This window comes from Haliotis cracherodii, unplaced genomic scaffold (assembly GCF_022045235.1).
Source record: "Haliotis cracherodii isolate W230 unplaced genomic scaffold, xgHalCrac1.p SCAF_12, whole genome shotgun sequence".
NCBI lineage: Eukaryota > Metazoa > Mollusca > Gastropoda > Lepetellida > Haliotidae > Haliotis > Haliotis cracherodii.
Window position 1 is genome coordinate 26,467,440 of NW_027266267.1, and position 19,453 is coordinate 26,486,892.

General features: G+C 39.5%; 1 protein-coding gene across 1 annotated transcript; it reads right to left on the minus strand.

Moving 5' to 3' along the window:
* Window positions 1-5,745: 5,745 nt before the first annotated feature.
* LOC139457733 (uncharacterized) lies at window positions 5,746-7,796 on the minus strand. The gene is made up of 3 exons (XM_071239081.1): window positions 7,505-7,796; window positions 6,317-6,520; window positions 5,746-5,918 (listed from the first exon to the last, which is right to left on the minus strand). The coding sequence occupies exons 1-3, from the start codon at window positions 7,794-7,796 to the stop codon at window positions 5,746-5,748; spliced, it is 669 nt and encodes a 222-aa protein (XP_071095182.1).
* Window positions 7,797-19,453: the final 11,657 nt, after the last annotated feature.

Consider the following 19,453-nt stretch of genomic DNA (forward strand, 5'->3'; position numbering starts at 1 on the left):
TACTGATATAGCTGAGATACTGAGATACTGAGATACTGATATAGCCGAGATACTGAGATACTGATATTGCTGAGATACTGAGATACTGAGATACTGATATAGCTGAGATACTGAGATACTGAGATACTGAGATAGCCGAGATACTGAGATACTGAGATACTGAGATACTGAGATACTGAGATAGCCGAGATACTGAGATACTGAGATACTGATATAGCTGAGATACTGAGATACTGATATAGCCGAGATACTGAGATACTGAGATACTGATATAGCTGAGATACTGAGATACTGATATAGCTGAGATACTGAGATACTGAGATACTGATATAGCTGAGATACTGAGATACTGATATTGCTGAGATACTGAGATACTGAGATACTGATATAGCTGAGATACTGAGATACTGATATAGCCGAGATACTGAGATACTGAGATACTGAGATACTGAGATACTGAGATACTGAGATAGCCGAGATACTGAGATACTGAGATACTGATATAGCTGAGATACTGAGATACTGATATAGCCGAGATACTGAGATACTGAGATACTGATATAGCTGAGATACTGAGATACTGATATAGCTGAGATACTGAGATACTGAGATACTGAGATAGCTGGGATACTGAGAAACTGAGATACTGAGATACTGATATAGCTGAGATACTGAGATACTGATAAAGCCGAGATACTGAGATACTGATATAGCTGAGATACTGAGATACTGATATAGCTGAGATACTGAGATACTGAGATAGCTGAGATACTGAGATACTGAGATACTGATATAGCTGAGATACTGAGATACTGAGATACTGAGATACTGATATACTGAGATACTGATATAGCTGAGATACTGAGATACTGATATAGCTGAGATACTGAGATACTGATATAGCTGAGATACTGAGATACTGATATAGCTGAGATACTGAGATACTGAGATACTGATATAGCTGAGATACTGAGATACTGAGATAGCTGAGATACTGAGATACTGAGATACTGATATAGCTGAGATACTGAGATACTGAGATACTGAGATACTGATATAGCTGAGATACTGAGATACTGAGATACTGAGATACTGAGATACTGATATAGCTGAGATACTGAGATACTGAGATACTGATATAGCTGAGATACTGAGATACTGATATAGCTGAGATACTGAGATACTGAGATACTGAGATACTGATAAAGCCGAGATACTGAGATACTGAGATACTGATATAGCTGAGATACTGAGATACTGATATAGCTGAGATACTGAGATACTGAGATAGCTGAGATACTGAGATACTGAGATACTGATATAGCTGAGATACTGAGATACTGAGATACTGAGATACTGAGATACTGAGATACTGATATAGATGAGATACTGAGATACTGAGATACTGAGATACTGATATAGCTGAGATACTGAGATACTGAGATACTGATATAGCTGAGATACTGAGATACTGAGATAGGCCCTACCTTGTGTAAAAATGTCCGGCTCGTCTGCAGGCTAAAAAGCGGCTGTTCAGTCATTCTCAGTTCCATTGGTAATCATATTGTACCAGCAGGCTCTATCATTCCCAGTAAATCTACAGGTTAATGTTGAACCACATCATAGTTCGGGGTTGTCATCTTGCTTAATTTAACTTGCAACGGAGAATGTAAACACAAGATTATCAGCCATTGACAACTGCGAGGTGTGAGTAATCGTGATGTAGGTCAAGTTCTGCCACATTCAAGTTCGGGGTGGAGAGGCGTTTATTTTGATGTTATTATTGTTTACTGGGGGTAATTGCTAACTAACTAATAACACTTACACATGTTAAATGTATAACATAATGTTAATTCAAAACGTTTGTTGTAGAAATATATTCGATTAGCATTTTAAAACCTTTTTCTACAACCTGTCACCCCTACAATAGAAATGATGGCATGTTCGATTTCCAAGAAATGACCTCTCTCGCAAAATTCCAAAAATTGACAGTCAGTCCACAATGTTCAACAGTGTACGACAAGTTGGAAGAAATTAAAACATCTGTCTTTGGACTAAGTTGGGAGTGTTATTTGTCAACTTCTTTTGAAAAACTATGTGTTTTGAACACTTATTTTGAACTACTCACGACTATGGTGTTTTTAATCTTGAACTTTAGTAATAATTGTTACATACATAATTACCCGTGACCACTTTTTGGAATGTTCTAAGATTGTGGACCTGTGTGCCTGTGTTCACTGCAAGAGAGCACCGTTTTCAAAGCGTTGTTGCCGTCATGGTAGAATGGAGATAAACCTACTGTGTTTTGAAATTTGATGTAGTCCCACTGTAGAGTAGATACCTCTTTATTATAGTTTGGAACGGAGCGCTAAAGCACTCGGTTCAAAATAAAAATTAACAGGTATCTACTTTACAGTGGGACTACATCAAATTTCAAAACACAGTAGGTTTATCTCCTAATTAACAAGGACCAATCACTGACCCCTGGGGAACGCCAGCACTGGGTGTTCTGAACTTGGAAGTAGCTCCATCAACAAAGACGCCTTGACTATGATCGCTTATATAACTGGCTAACCATCCCAACAAAACCATTTTAAAACATAACAAAAAACATACAATAACTTTCTTTGTTATCCAAGGCTGTACAAATCTGCTGGTATATTTTGATTAACTGGTGTACAGTTGAATGTCGCCTGAAAACCAGACTGGTACTTATATAAAAGCTTATTTGCATGAAAACAGCTAAACAAGTTCTTGTAAACAACTATTTCAAATACTTTACCAACACAACTGATGAGTGCTATACGTGAAGGTCTATAATTTGATGCCTTCCTTAATAAGTAGCGTGACATTAGCAACTTTTCACTTTGAGGGATAAACGCATGTTTTTAAAGACATATATAATAATAAACACACGACCTCATTCATTGAATTCATTTAAATCAAAGTTCATGTGTAAAGTTCATTCTGTCGGGACGAGATGGTTTCTTTAAATGTAAACCTTTTATGACATCTGCTATTTGGTAAACGTGCATTTTCATCATACAGTGTTGATACAGACTGAACGTATTCGTTTAACCTTTGTGCTTTCATTTACATCAAACTCAAGCGGCGGGATGAAGGTAGTCGCATCACATTGGTTTACTAAATGCCGCAATTGTTTTCAGTAAGAATATGTATTTTTTAACATGTTAATCTAAGAAAAAAAGTATCAAGATTGGCATAATAAAGTTTCTTTAGCATAATACTTCATATTAGTAACCCTAGTCCATTGTTTCTTTTATAAAATGCTGTCGGGTACGGTTTTGGTTCTGTTCGCCTTTTAACGTAATCTGTCACTTTTCTTGCACTCTTTCCTTATATTTGAATCAAACCATGGCTTATCATTAGGTCTGATAGTAACAGTTTTAAATGGGATACAGAGTGTTAGCTGCTCATTAAGTTGTTCATAAAAAGTTGTACATGCTTGATTAACATCCTCACAATTATTGAATGTGAACACACAATGCCATTTAGAAATTGGTCAAATGTCACAAATGCTATATTTGGGATAACATTTTCTTTGTAAAGGTTATATTCTCGTACGTTTTTGGGCGGATTCCGGTCCGGGATTCGAACCCACACTGCCAGAGTGAGGCACCTTATCGCCAGCACAGAAAGTCAGCGATTTATCCCACTTTTTGCAGAGATTTCTATTGAATGTGGAAAGTGTTTCATCGCTTCTATTTACTGTCATACACGTACTTCATTTATGGCACAAAAGTATTAGATTTGAAAACACTCTCTCTGATGAAAACAACATTTATATCGCAACTTTACAGCAGCCTTTAATCAACTAAGGCCTAGACAAATAGTAGAGCATAAATTTTGGGTTTTTCAAGAAGTGGAAACAAACTAAATATCAATCTTTCATCACATCCATTGACTGACTGAAGATGTACATGCAGAAAACACTTTAGGAAATGAACCTTGAACGATCTCGATGTCTTTGTGTGCGTACCGAATTCACAATTTGATTGTAAGGAGCCGTATTCCTGCATTCATTAAAATTGGAGTCAGACTGAGTGTGTCAAGTAGTTTATCCATGAGTGCTCATGTCACAGATCGTTGCTCATACAGAATAGAATACTCAGTGCTTCACGTAGCTGCAAATGATTGTTATTTCCAATCCCATGTGCATAGAGACTTAAAGATGGGTGAGGTGAAATGGGGTTCAACATCACTGAGATACCATGCCGCAGTTTAACATGAATACCCCACTCAGACACAGTATACTGACTCCGAGCCGATCAGTCCTTGTTTTAACCCCTAAATGCCGAGCGCCAGACAGGGTAACAAGAAGTACCATCTTTTAACGTCTTTTGGTATGCCGCGGCCGGAGATCGAACCCGACCTTCCACTCTCCGGGTGGGCGCTCTACCACTAGACCACAGAGGCGGTCTAGAGACTTACAATAGAATTCAGTAGACTTCAAGGTGCCTCAGGGTCGCGTACCTAAAGAATGCATGGATCCTGTGCTCGGGGTTTCACATCCCAAATTCACCTCAGCTGCGACCCTAGGTTACTTTTACACCTGCGATCGAGGTTATCACAGAGCCACTGTAAACCGGGACATAATATGTCAGCCCTGGCATGTTTGTTTGTTTGTTTGTTGTTTTACCCCACATTCAGCAATGTTCCAGCTATATGACGGCGGTCTGTAAATAAATCGAGTCTTGACCAGACAATCCAGTGATTTATATAATGAGCATCGATCCACGCAATTGTGATCGATGACATGCATTAACCACGTCAGCGAGCATGACCACCCGATCCCGTTAGTCGCCTTTTACGACAAGCATAGTCGTCTTTTATGGCAAGCATGGGTTGCTGAAGACCTATTCTACCCCAGATCTTCACGGGTCTCAGGCATGTACAACTGCATGACAGTGTCACGCGGAGTCAGTGGAAAACTAGAACAGTGATGTAACCTAGTGGTAGGTTTGAATGAAATATTGCTGAGACTAATAGGCTGAAACGAGGGTTACCCTTTAACTAAAACCATAGGATACAAAGTGTGACATGATAGTGTCCAAGGGCGTAGGTTTCGGCCCTCGGGTGGTAGCTCAGGGTGATGACGAATGACAAAACTCAGGGGTGAAGTTTAAGACCACAGCAGCCATGTTTATTGTTGATGGTTTGGAATAAGTCGAAAAGGTACATGTTGATAATAACGTGACAGAACGCACAGAGGGACCGAGTGGCCAATGTTCCCGGGTGGAAACTCGCTCTGTCACTTACCTTCTGCTGCCTCCCTGACTGACTCAGTAGGGTTTTTGTAGAGCAAGGTATTACGTAACGTGTGGCAAGGTCATTGTCCCACGTGTATGTATATATATACGTAAGATCCGGCGACGTAAGGAGGGTTAATTTAAATTTATAGATAGCGCTGGAGGTTAAGGGTCCTGCCCGGAGCTTATAAGAGAGGATACGTGGAATGTTTGCTGAATATATTAAACAGACAAAGGGCATAGAATTTCGGTGCACGTGGAAACATATTGAACCAGTTAGGTATTTAGATAAATGAAATGTTATATTTAGATAAATGAAAAAGTTTTGAAATGGTTTGCACTATCTTAAATACAAGTATTGAAATGGTTTGCACTATAACAATAGTATGAACACATTGCCTTGGACGTCTACAATACATAGTTTCCGTGTATTTCACTTGGAGGAGATGCTGGTGGAGGACACTACGTATGTGTTTTACACAGGTATTTCACACAAGAATGGGCGCCCCCAATAGCAATAATAGCCCCTGGTAGACAAGTCATACATGTATCCGCACTCCGCAGTGAAGGAGTGACTTATTCCGGGTACGTAGGTTGATCCGTCAGTCCAGGTTTTGGAGCCACCATCAACTTTCAGACCAATATGCGCTGCCAAAAAAGGTGCATCATGATTAAAGTTGAATCAGATTAGCAAAACAAACATTTCCTATCTGACATACCTCATCGTAAGGTGGTGAGTTGGTGGGGGGCTGTAGAAAAACTTGAACTTGATCACTCATTTCAAATCTCTTGATTTACAAAATTGTTTACAAGAGATGGACTCTTTGAACAAACAAACAGTTCATGTACGTGTATGAGGCTGTGGAGGTTCATAATGGGTTTGCCTGAGAGGTCGGATAGGTTCACAAGGAAGGAGGGAGGAGGGATGGTTAAACCTGTTTTTTTATGTCAACCTAATTTATGTCAACCTAAACTAGTTCAAAACTTCTCCTTAATAATAATTATCTAACTTGCAATCGCCTATTTAAATGACATAACATACTTACTAGCTAGGTAAGGCGCCACTTGAGTCAGAATGTAGGCGTGTTTCTCGTCTGTATTGAGGATGATCAGGCGGCCGCCTTCACTCTCACATCGGGCCTGACTGTCTGTCCAACTCAACATGGTCATGTGAAGCTTGTAACACATGCGTGGGGACAGCACTGACGTGTAGCCTTGAGACACGGGACACGGGTCTGGGTGTGGCAGAGCTGAGGATATAGACAGTGCTAGATCAGTGCTAGATCATAACTTGTGACTAGATGGTATGAATGAGCAACATTATTACAATTGTAGCTATATTGATCAGTTGATTTGAAGCAGTTGATCATCTATACTACCTTGATGTCAGATACATTGTTACGATTGTAACAAAGAAGTTGGTCATCTATACCATCTTGCCTTGGTAGTACCACGCTCAAAGATAGTGATAGATCATGACAAAATATATTCCGATTATTCTGTTCAACCACAGGACAAATACATGGTATAAATCCTGAAATGAGTCAACCTCATTATTCTGGCAATCATGTATAGTGAGCTGAGTTTTTGTGTGTGCAATAGATTCTAGGAAAAAGACCAAAATGATATATTTACTCAGATCGTTTGTGACAATCATGCTGACTGCAAATCATGATGCCCTGAGCTATCATTATTACTTTTGTTTGTTTGTTTGTTTGTTGTTGAACGCCGCACTCAGCAATATTCCAGATATATGACGGCGGTCTGTAAGTAATCGAGTCTGGACCAGACAATCCAGTGACTGGCATCATGAGCATCAATCCACGCAATTGGGATCGATGAATTGCATCAACCAAGTCAGCGAGCCTGACCACCTGATCCCGTTAGTCGCCTTTTACAACAATCATAGTCGCCTTTTATGGCAAGCATGGGTTGCTGAAGACCCCGGATTTTCATGGGTCTATCATTATTACCATTATTACAATTCACACAACATGGACAAAAATGACACTGACAAAATGGCTACAATAATTATCGCTACCACTTTGACTATGTTCAATAGCTGGGGTTACTCGAGCACACTTTCATCGCAATATGCCTTGCAGTGAAAGTTAACCTCGGATAAACGGACAACCAGACAGTCGGATGACAAACATCACGTAATAACTAAAGGTCACTTGACATTCAGGTGACCTAAAAATTCCAAATATAAAATCAAGTCTATTATTTCTAACCTCCTTGCTTGATGAAACATCTGGCGCCGGGAAGGGAAACACTCGAAGGAGACAGGGATGATCTGTAGATGGAGCACTGATCACCATGATGCATCACAGCAACACAGGCCTCATCCCATGCACAGACGGTGGTACAGTCAGGCATACTCTCCGACGGGTTGATGCTGGACGGTGTCTCACTCGCCCTAAGGTTGTCCAGAGGGATGAGTCTTGCATACACATGTCTGGAAACCACAGAGTTCATTGAGAACACCGCTTGAAAGAAGAGGAATGGGGTTATCAGCATAATCATTCTTTGTTCTCTACTTCAGTTAGAATCAACAGTAAATGAGTAACCAATCTTTGTGTGGTCAGTGACGGTTTTCCTCAAACACTACCTTCAAGTGCTGCAACCTGTACTCATATTTATACAACCTTCCCATATAAGTATTGATCAGCTGATTGGCCAATCACGGGATCGTGCGTCAACACCTTGTTCTCACCACATCACTTTAGTTAGACTTTTTGACCAGATACAAGGGACACTCTTGATAACAGACACCTTGAGAAGTATTGTTCAAACCCGCTAAGGTTCTGGCTAGTATATGGAAAACGTAATTTCACAAAAATGTAATTGTAAGACCGGTATGAAAAGACAAATACTTTATTGCAGACATATCAAGAGAGAACAATCGATAACTTAAGCGGGTTATTGGTGGTTTCTAGTACAGCGTATGCCTCAGCCACCACTTATTTTATAAATAAGTTACAGCATTAATGAAAGAGTACAGTAAATAGTCAATGATGCAAACATGAAGCTTCAGTTATCTTCCAGTTTTCTTTCACCCCTACATCGATTCAACAATGAGTCAATCGATAGATCCAACGACTGCCTTCTATACATTAAGGTGCTACCTTCTCACTTGAACTATGGTTTCTTGCAACACAAAGGATGCTTCAGGATCCCCTTTTTGTTTTGTAAAAATTGTGTTAATACTTTATGAATCAACGTTTTAAAACAAAACAAATATTTAATGTAAGTCTTATGTTCAAATGTCCTTAAGAGATGATGCTTTGAACACAGTGGAGGAAGTCATGATTTTTTCTTTCAACAGAAAAGCCATGTCTATATCATCATAAAGTGACCCCATGTGTAACTGATTGTTGGTCTAAATTCATAAAGTTTATTTATACCTACTTCTTTAGCATTAGATCTGGAAAACCATCTGATGACAGGTGCATAATCACTGTCTGAAATACGAAGGGGTTCCGCAGATTTGTTGAGTTCTGCCTTTGCTGCAGATATTGTGTTAACAATGATCATTATGCTGCACTATCACTTCGATAACAAAATAGTGGATGTTTACATATTGTGTGAGAGTATCAAAATATAACAAACTGTTTATATCTAAAATGTTTAAAAAATATATATATTCAAGAGCTGTTAAAATGGTTTCAATTGAATTGTTATATGGTAATCTTGATGGGGTTCAGTGTATGTGTCACAAGGGACTGTGCGTCCATCTGAAAAACTAGATTTGTAGATAGCATATGTGCTTCTTAAACGATTATATTCTTATTGATACTGTAGTTAAGTTGTTTCAATTTTGACTAACAGACTCCAATACAAAAGAGTTGACAAAAGGTTTCCTATGTACACAGACTAGCAAACCCATAAAGCCATGTCCTCATATTTATTTTATTGTTGGTTGGTTGCTGGTTGGTTTGTTGTTTAACGCCGCACTCAATATTCCAGCTATATGACGGCGGTCAGTAAATAATCGAGTCTCCTAGGTTTCAGGGTGTGTCTATCAATACAATAACTCGATTTAACACATCCGTTAGTTGTTGAGTGTAAGGAGCCAGGCCTGTTTAACTGCTGTTGTGTTTCTACTTCTGAGGCAAGTTCAGATACATTCCGTTTGATTCCATCTGAGACCGATGAATTGCTCACTAACTCAAAATTTAATAATTGTAACAAAACCAAAATGTGCACAGCGTCATGAATTGGACAGACCAACTCTGATGGTTTGTCTCATAATTTTGGACACCCGAATAAAAAAATTGTTTAACAAACGATCATCATATTGTTGACATTTTCGCCATCCCATACTAGAGAGGACCAGTCGCTCATAGAACAGCCAGGTGCAAAAGTGACGTAAGGCTTGCTGAGCAAACCATAGATACGTGATTGCTATACCTGAAACAATCAGAACATCACTCGACGCGAAGTCAATTATTTGCAACATCTTCACATTTTAAAACAAAAACAATGTGAAAGAGGTAGACCACAATATGCTTTGAAAAAGTATCGTTGACGAACTGCACGTGCAGTTGTGATAACAGAAGGGAAGTTAAAAACTATGTTAAAAAAGTGTACTGATTCAACCTGCAGTGACACACCCGAGGGGACCATCTCAAAACCAAAGCGATGTTTTAAAGTCGATTCATTTCAACAAGAGATGGTTAGAAACGCCATTAAGACTCTATATAACCAAAATATCTATGTCTCTCTCCGTACTCTAAAAAAATATATGGAGACAAATCATTCTTTGACCACTTCAAAATATCAGTTATGGAAATTGCTACACCAATTTGGTGTCCGTTTCTTCACATTGCGAAACATTGTAACGTTGCAGTGAAATGTTTGAAATGCAACAGCAACAGACATACAACTGCTATGCACCTTGACCCAGATATGTTGAGGAATGCTGGCTATCAAGCTGTGCCATTTCATGGCGGGGAGGAGCAAGTCAAGGAAACAGAGGTGTCACAATTGTCCACAAGTGAGTGGAGGGAGCTTTCCAGGAAACTAAAAGTGCAAAACCTATTCTGGCAAGGTTATATCCGCGAGGTCACCCAGAGAAAGCAATTCATGTCAATGCAATAGTGGATGATCAGAGTAATAGGACCTTAGCTAAGTCACATCTCTTTGATATCATGGGTGTGGAATCTACTGAGACTCTACCATATTCCCTATCTTCATCCAGCGGCATTATGATGGCACATGGTAGACAAGCTAAAGGGCTAATAGTGGAATCAATATACGGGGAGACTAGTCTTGAACTTCCAGTGGTTTGGTTTGGTTTGTTTGTTGTTTTACGCCACACTCAGCAATACTCCAGCTATATGACGGCGGTCTGTAAATAATCGAGTCTGGAGCAGACAATCCAGTGATTGATATCATGAGCATCGATCTACGCAATTGGGATCGATGACATGCTTCAATCATGTCATCGAGCCTGACCACCCAATCCCGTTAGTCGCCTCTTACGACAAGCATAGTCGCTTTTTACGGCAAGCATGGGTTGCTGAAGACCTATTCTACCCGGGAATCTTCACAGGTACGGACAACCTGGTACCTGGGATGCAAGCGTGACATTTCGAAAGCGAGGTCAGCATATTTGCCATGTTTTCCCTGAATCTTGTCAATCACATTAGTGTCAAAAGGGACAGAAAATTCAATAACATAAATGATTTCATTGGAGTTATAAAAAAAGGACAAGAACAGGTTTGTTGGCCTGGCACCCGTTCCACAAAGTATGGGCGTTACGATCGTCTTAGCACTGAGACAGTTTTGTGGAACGGGACCCTGGATACTTCTGAGGCTGTATACGAGCCTTTTCCAAGTCTTCAAATAAACTGACTGATCCTCACTCTTCTACCTTTCAGATGAAGAAAATTGCATTTGTCGTCCAAATGACATGCCGATATCGTTGGAAAAGGACTCGACAAGGAGAATCTTTTTATTTTAGTGTGGATCCTCCATTGGCAATAATTTCAAGGTCATCCATGTAAAGGAGGCGAATAAGGGGTGTTGGGGATCTGTGCTGAGCAACAAGCTTAAAGCATTTAGTGACAAACAGGAAAGCAAAGAACTGAAAGAATCACCCTGAAATAGTCCTCTTCTAATAGAAATGAGTTCCGAAGTCACCGCTTGCCCCTGTGAATACATCTCAAGTTGAGTTGACCAGCAATTCATTAAAGACTTGAGTAAATGAAGAAGTCACTCGGGGAGGTCAATACATTCCAGTGACTTCAAAATCCTTTTGTGAGGTACAAAATCATAAGCTTTTCCGGAGTTTATCCAACACATTGAGAGGTAACGGTATTAAGTTTTAGTCTCTTCATTATCGTTTTCTGAACCCAAACATTCCTTTCTGGCTACTTTCTGCTCCATGTTAGTAGTGTCATTTGAAGCGCAGTACGATGACACAAGATCTGTAAGACACCCTGTGAATATTTTTACTGAGTGTGTATTCAGACAAGTAATGGGGCGGATGTGGTTAGGGTCGGTCAAAACGAGTTTCATTTGGAGCAGTATTGTTGAACATGCCCTGTATCCCCTGAATTTAAACAAAGAGGTAATAGTGTTTGGACACAAGGGAACAGTTTCCAAAACCGGTTTCGAACATCATCAGGCCCTGGCGCCGTATTAGATTCGGACGTTTTAATTACCTTTTTCCGGCAATCGGGTGTAACAATAGCGACTTTATTTTGTCATGTACATTATTATTGTTCTCCTCTACATATGGTTCCTCGAGGTTGCAGTTTCTGGGTATAGACCACAACTGTTTCCAAACGTTTCACTGGAATCCATGGTGGGTCTTTCGCATCATTGCCATTGGTTGCATTAAAACTGTTTTTCATTAGATTTGAACAGCTAATTTTTGTTTAGTGAAATTATTTTTCTTGTTCCAGTTTATCTTTCTTTCAGTCCAAACCTTTAACTTTGCCTTCAGAGAATCAAGAATTAGATTTAGAATTTGCTCTCTTGTTTTCTTGTATTTGGTTTTAAAAAATCCAAATTGTCTTTTGATGTTTTGACACTGATTGCGTTGAGGAACGCAATGTCAAGCAAAGTTCTATCCAGGATATTGCTTTCCTTGTTTCATTTAGTTTTGTTTGGAATCGGATTTCCTTTTGATGATTTTGCTTATTACTCTATTATGATTCATTCCGCCCTGAAGGCGGGGAAGTATTAAGGTTAGTTTGTTTTTGACTAAAGGAGAGCGCCATTTTGGTTTCTCTAAAAAAATTTGAAGTCTGTAAAATGAAATGAGAGTGACTTAAGCTGGAGGACATGTGTTAACTAATCGCCTGTCACATTCTGTGACTTAGTTAGTTTCGTAATATAGATAATCCATGCAATTTGTTCATTTTGTTTTTAATAGAGCTAAAAAATGTATCGGGGAAATATATATCTCCTTTCACTAACATAAACCGGTCTATATTTTGTAAGAATAAATTATTGCGCTTTTAGCGATTGTCTTCTTTAGCTAGAGGAACAACCTTTGCAATGTCGCGTTTGTTATTCAAGCAGCCAGCGAGAAACGTTCCAGTGAAGAATGGAGGTCAAGCATGTAACGCGCACTCAATCGTTCTCCCTTCGCACATGCTATTGCAACTTATTGTTCAACACAATTAAATACTAGGCTTCTATAAAGTATGATTTTGTTCAATAAACAACACGTGAAACAACGGGTTTGATAGGAGAAATTTGTAATGAGTTGTCTTCATATCACATGTATGGTGCTTGCTCTGCAGAGTAAAGCACAGTATTGTTTCAAGTAGTTCGTTGTATGTAATGTATGATTCATACCGTTTCATGCGGCAGTTTACGGTTCTGCATGGTTTCTTGCTTTGACAGTTTTTTCAACTTTCGGCAGACTTTATACACCCGAATGTGTTCTTTGCTTCTGGATACATAGGAAATCAACAGGATAGTCTTTAGTTTGCAATTATTTCCCTAAAACATAATACGGTTGCATGCTATATTCACGATGTTTGGGTTGAACATAGTAACATTCTTCTAAAAAAACTTCAAATCAAAACCGGAAGTAATGAGTAATGAGTGAGTGAGTTGGGTTTAACGCCGGTTTGAATAGTATTCCACTTATATCCAATAATAACACAACTTGTGAACTCATCTCCATCTGATGCTGAAGCGCCAAGTGCCCTCAAATTTGCTCTGATTTCGCCAATCTTTAAGAAGCCTCAATTAGACCATGAGATCTTGAAGAACTATCGACCTGTGTCGAACTTATCCTTCATTTCCAAAGTTTTGGAAAGGATAGTAGTAAACCAGCTCGTTGAACATATCCAAAGTACTGGAGGATATGCAGTCTGCATATAGGCGCTTTCATAGTGCTGAGACTGCACTTGTTTAAGGTGCAGAACATCTCCTACAAGCAGTGGACTCAAAAGGAACGGCTATATTAGTTCTCCTTGACTTATCGGCCGCCTTTGACACTAATGACCAATCCATACTTCTATCAACCTTAGAGGACAGGTTTGGAATTACAGGAAATGCTCTCGCGTGGATGCAGTCATATCTGTCCTGGCGATTCCAATCTGTTCAACTGAAAGGCACAACATCTAAAAAGGTCGAGCTAAAATACGGTGTTCCCCAAGGTTCAGTGTTGGGACCTGTGCTATTCACAATCTACACCTCTCCCTTGGTGAAGTGGTCGGCTCACATGTACACGGCATTACATTCCATTTGTTTGCTGATGACACACAGATATACTTGTCATTCAAACTAACAAACGAGGTCTCGTGTGATACTGAGCCAAGCAACCAAGCAAGAAACCTTGGGGTTATCTTTGATTCAAATCTGATCTACGAGGCACACATCAACAAAGTCTGAAAGAAAGCATTTCTTAACATCAGGAACATCAGTCAAGTGCGACGCTATCTTAAAGGGGAAGTGTACACGCAAAAATCACTTTCTTTCTTTTTCTAAACAAAACGCAATTTTAGAATATGTTAGTATCTGTGTTTGAAAATATACACTCATTTTTTTCACAATGAAAGTAGGAAGCTCACAATAGTGTGAAAGTGATATGCCGTTATGAGGCCTTCGTTTTACGAGCGAAATAGGCCTGAGTTATCCCCCTTAGATTATGACGTAATTGGTGCCAATTCCACTAGGTCCCTGTCTATTCTCAACGCAAAAGATATCAAGGACCAGTTTGCGGTAAAACAACATGGTCTACGACACACTCGGGCGCAGGGTGACTCAGCATAACACAATTCTGGCTGGCATCTGAGATGCTAGAATCACAAAACTGTACCTACACCACGTGAAGCGGCTCTTACAAAGCATGATGACGTCATAATGTTTATCAATTGGTACCAATGACGTCATATTGCAAGGGGCATAAGCCATGGTGTTTTTGTTATGGAAATAGAACACTTGGTAAATGTGAAAAATATAAATCGTTTTAGTGCAAAAAATATGTTAATTAAATATGATGTTTTTATATTTTTGTCTATGACACTTCTATGTTAACACTTTTAATGTGGAAAAAGTACAAGAAAAAATGGTTCATTTCCGTGTGAACTTGCCCTTTAACACCAAGACAGCCACTACTATTGTACAAGCATGCGTGCTATCACACCTTGACTACTGCAATGCCCTCCTGGTAGGATTACCAAAACACCTGATCCAAAAGCTTCAGCGGGTACAACACTCTGCTGCCAGACTAATCACAAGAGCCAAACGCTGTGAGCACATCACACCGATTCTCAAAGGTCTACACTGGCTTAAAGTAGAACAGAGAATACGGTTCAAGGTTCTCGTCCTTGTGTTCAAGGCACAGCATGGTCTTGCTCCAAAGCTACCTGGAGGATCTCATCTTACAATACCAGCCAACAAGAACCCTACGATCTTGTGATCAATCGTTGCTTGAAGTGCCACCATCAAGAACAATCTCCTACGGGGATCGCTGCCTTGCAAGGGCTGGTCCTCTTCTTTGGAACGCCCTTCCCAAAGAAATCAGAATGCTCAGTGAACTTAACAGTTTCAAACAACATCTGAAGACTCACTTGTTCAGCAAAATATATACGGCCATACCAACTGTGCGAGCTTCAAGAGCGCTTTTGAGCAGTCAGTCTGGAAACTAGCGCTATATAACTACCAAGTTAATTAATATCACGGCGTGTCAGCTTGTTGTGGGAGGAAAGCCCGAAGCGATGTAGGTCTTAGAGGTTCACCACTTTGGGAAAACACGTCGGGAAAGACCATTGCCGGGAACACCCATGACCCATCGAATGACACGATCAATCGATTTCTGATGGTTTGAGTAAATCGACATAGTGCCTCATGAACCTATCTATCTGTATCCTCGACAAACACGTCGCCTTTTCTTGGCACATTCGTTTAAAATTCATCATATTTGAATCAAAACAAACAAAATATTTTTAAAGATAATTATATCCACTGAAGGTTTCCAACAACGAGTGGGACGGGTGTCACATGACCACTGTTTCCATCAAAGGTCATGCTGTGTTTGTTGTGTGGACTTATGATTCAGCGACCATGAACTCACCAACGTTCCATTATATTTTCCCCTCGATCCGCACAGCATTTAGCTTGAAAGCTTGAAGACAACGTGTCCACACAGCACGATGTGCGTTATAAATATTTATTGAATTGGATAATAGACCTTGTGGATCACACCCTGTAGTGTGTCGGTTTCTGAAGGGTGTTTTCGAGATGTTGCCACCAAAAACACGTTATACAGAGATGTGGAGTGTGACAGATGTTTGGCGTTTTGTTCAGAAGCTTACATAATTTATAACGTACATTAGGCCTGACTACGCAGTGTCGAGAGACACACTGGCGAGATGGACAAAACTCGGTCTTCATAAGTCTGGTGTAGACATTCAGGTATTTAAAGCCCATAGTGTTCGTGCCTCCTCCACCTCTGCAAGGGGGTGTGCATTTCAAACATTTTGGAAAAGGCTTAATGGTCATCAGAGAGAACATTTGCCACATTCTATCACAAGCCTATTGTAGGGGACAGAGGTCTGTTTGAATCGGCAGTGTTGGGCAGCGTGAATGAGTAAATATTGCTGGGTTGGAAAAGGTGGCAGGACTTGTCAGTCAATCAATGTACTCTAAGTCAGTGTATGCAACGCTTATGTGCGACTTATGATGTTTATATTGTCAAGGGTAGTCACCTACACTACCATTGTATTTGAGAACAATACATTTAACAATAAAACTCTTTTGAATATTGCCATTCTTATTATATATTTGGAATAAAGGTTTCAACTTATGGTGTATTCCCAGCTCATACGAGTATATATCAGTCTTTGAGATCTCATGGAATCTCGAACATTGCGTGATAAGCTAAAAGTTAAACGAGACTTACCTGTAAGTTGAAGGTTGACTGTGGTTCTATCAGATAATCTTAAGTAATGGAGGGATTACATGCCCTCCCATGGATTCCAAACCTTTTTTCTGGGTATAAGTAATATTTTCTGATACACACTCGTACTTTAAAGTCTGACTCGCACATGCGCATTGCAATCTCATATAATTCCTCCATTAGTAGAGATTAGCTGATAAGAGCCACAGTCAACCGTCAACTAACAGGTAAGTCTCGTTTAACTTTTAGATTTTATATGTATCTTTGCATGTGTACGTTTGCTATGTATTTGTTGTATCAATGTATTTGTACAAGTATCATGTGCTCATATATGCAATGTATGTATGTTTTTTTATGGATATATTACTTTTTGTTTCTTTGTAACGTAATGTTTATATTTAAAAATCAATGTATGTATGAATGTAGTAAGGATAGGGACACATCAGTTAGATACGTTTCGTAAATCCCATTGACCATTTATGTCCATCAACAATATGTTTAAAACAGTTATGTTAATTACATTCTAAAAACGTGAGACTGACATTTTGTTTTATGCGCAGATAAAAAATATATGAATCGACTGTATTAGATATTATACGATACTTCAACTGTAATTTCAGTGGAATGATGAATCAACATGTGAACCAAGTAAAATACAAGTGGATGCTGGTCGTGTTTCCCATCAATCATCAACCATTAGCTGTTACATCTCCACTGACACCATAAGGCCTACATTGGGTGCTCCTTATATACTAGTATCCAATTAACCATAGACCCGTGAAGATCCGGTTAGAATAGATCTTCAGCAACCCATGCTCGCCGTAAAAGGCGACAGAGCTTGTCGTAAGAGGCGACTAACGAGATAGGTTGGTGAGGCTCGCTGATATGGTTGATGCATGTCATCGATCCCAATTGCATGGATCGATGCTCATGATATCAATCACTGGATTGTCTGGTCCAGACTCGATTATTTACTGACCGCTGTCATATAGCTGGAATATTGCTGAGTGCGGCGTTAAACAACAAACCAACCAATCAAATAACCATAACATATAAACACCAGTGTACCAATAGATCAGCACAACCCTAAGGCATGGTTCTGTGGTTCACATATTGGCAACACCCCCTCTAAAAGGGGCACTACCAATTCTTCATCAAACAATACTTCGTCAACGTTGCAGGAAATAGGGGTCCTATTTCAGATTTGATATTGAATATCTTGTATGTTCCAAGAAAGTCACAGCTTCGTCATTCGGTAATAAGTTAACACATATTTTTCCATCAGAAATAACACATTGGTGTCAGAGATATTGGCTTTTTGTGACATATAGTAGTACAACTCCGCTGTGATTTAGACTTGAACTATATATCCTAAGCTCATGAGCTCCCTTCGTTGTTGTTTCCGAGTCATACTCACATTTCATTCATGTGGGGAAAAAAGGCAAAATCTACGAGGGCTGATTGTTAAGTGCGGAGCCTCACATAGAAGGAATAGCGTTATGGTGAAAAATGTTCAAATATGCTCAACCGATACGAGAGCCTAATGGTGCCACGTTGGTAGCATTAATATTTTTTGGAGATAGAAATTTCTCGTTATTATACCCCCGACCTTTTAGGCCGGGGGTATATAGTTATACCAAGGTTCCGTCCGTCCGTCCGTCCGAAAACTTTGTCCGCGCGATTTCTCTGAAACTATTCAGTGGATTCATCTCAAACTTAGTACATATAATCTGTGTCATACGGAGGGGTGCAGTCCAAAAAATAAAATGTTTTTATTAATTTTCAATTTTTTTTATGAATTTTTCAAACCCTAACCCTATCCATTATTTAATTTGAAACTACTGACACACTAGGCGGGTCGGGGGTATTAGTGAGCCACGCTCACTTTTGCCCTTGTTTCAATTATTTTCTCGAAATTTAGAGTTCTTTTTCGCTACTTCGATTACAGTGAAAACTCATCAATCAACCATCTCAACCGGCAGCATGCTCCCAACAATCACGGACATGTCCAAATTGTGCGCTGCGCAGGAACATGCACGTGCAAATTGTAAATCACGACCTTAAAGTCGATGATATGTTTTCATGAATTTGTATTGAAAGATTATTATTTTTATTTAATTTTATTTGATGGAACTTTTTAGGAAGCACGGTTACTTTTTGCCGTCAGTATATATTCATATCAAACTGGCAGCATTACAATAGTAGAAAGGGAAGGAGGCACACGGTACAATCGACAGTTACAATTCGTTAATAAACTATCTAATTATAAAGTGAAATAGTTTCATCTTTTATCCGTTTGAGAGTAAGTAGTCACTCTCCACTCTGTAAATTTTGTAAACATAGTTGCCTGGTCTCTGTCCAATAAATATATTGTCTTATTTGTATTTACTTAGTTAGAGACCCTGTTATGACAAGGCTCATCCGCTTAGTGCATGTAGGTTAGGGTACAGCTGCTGATGAATTGAACCGTGACCAGTGTTTTGAAGCCGTATTTGTTGGTGCCTCAAAGCAGTGGTGAGGTGAGGCGAAAATTGGGTTTAACGTTGCGTCCAAGATTATTATCCCCCGCCACGAAGTGGAAGGGGGATACAGGAATGGATGCCGTCCTTCCGTCCGTCCGTCCGTCCGTCCGTCCGTCTGTCTGTCACATTTCGTTTCCGGAGCAGATCTTGAAAACCGTACCATAATTCTTCACCAACTAGGTCTAGTAGTGAACTGGTGCCTTTTGGTAGTTTGGGATTTATAAAACTATTATTTTTCGAGTTTCCATGGCAACGACTTTGACTTAGACTGAAAATGGTGGTAGTCATTA

Bases quoted from the DNA above. Each gene is read 5' to 3' on its own strand.
- LOC139457733 (XM_071239081.1), bottom strand. From the start codon at position 7,796: ATGATTATGCTGATAACCCCATTCCTCTTCTTTCAAGCGGTGTTCTCA. The intron at 6,521-7,504 runs GTTAGAAATAAT...CTATATCCTCAG, and splicing joins ATGTTTCATCAAGCAAGGAG to CTCTGCCACACCCAGACCCG. The intron at 5,919-6,316 runs GTAAGTATGTTA...CTTTTTTGGCAG, and splicing joins AGTGGCGCCTTACCTAGCTA to CGCATATTGGTCTGAAAGTT.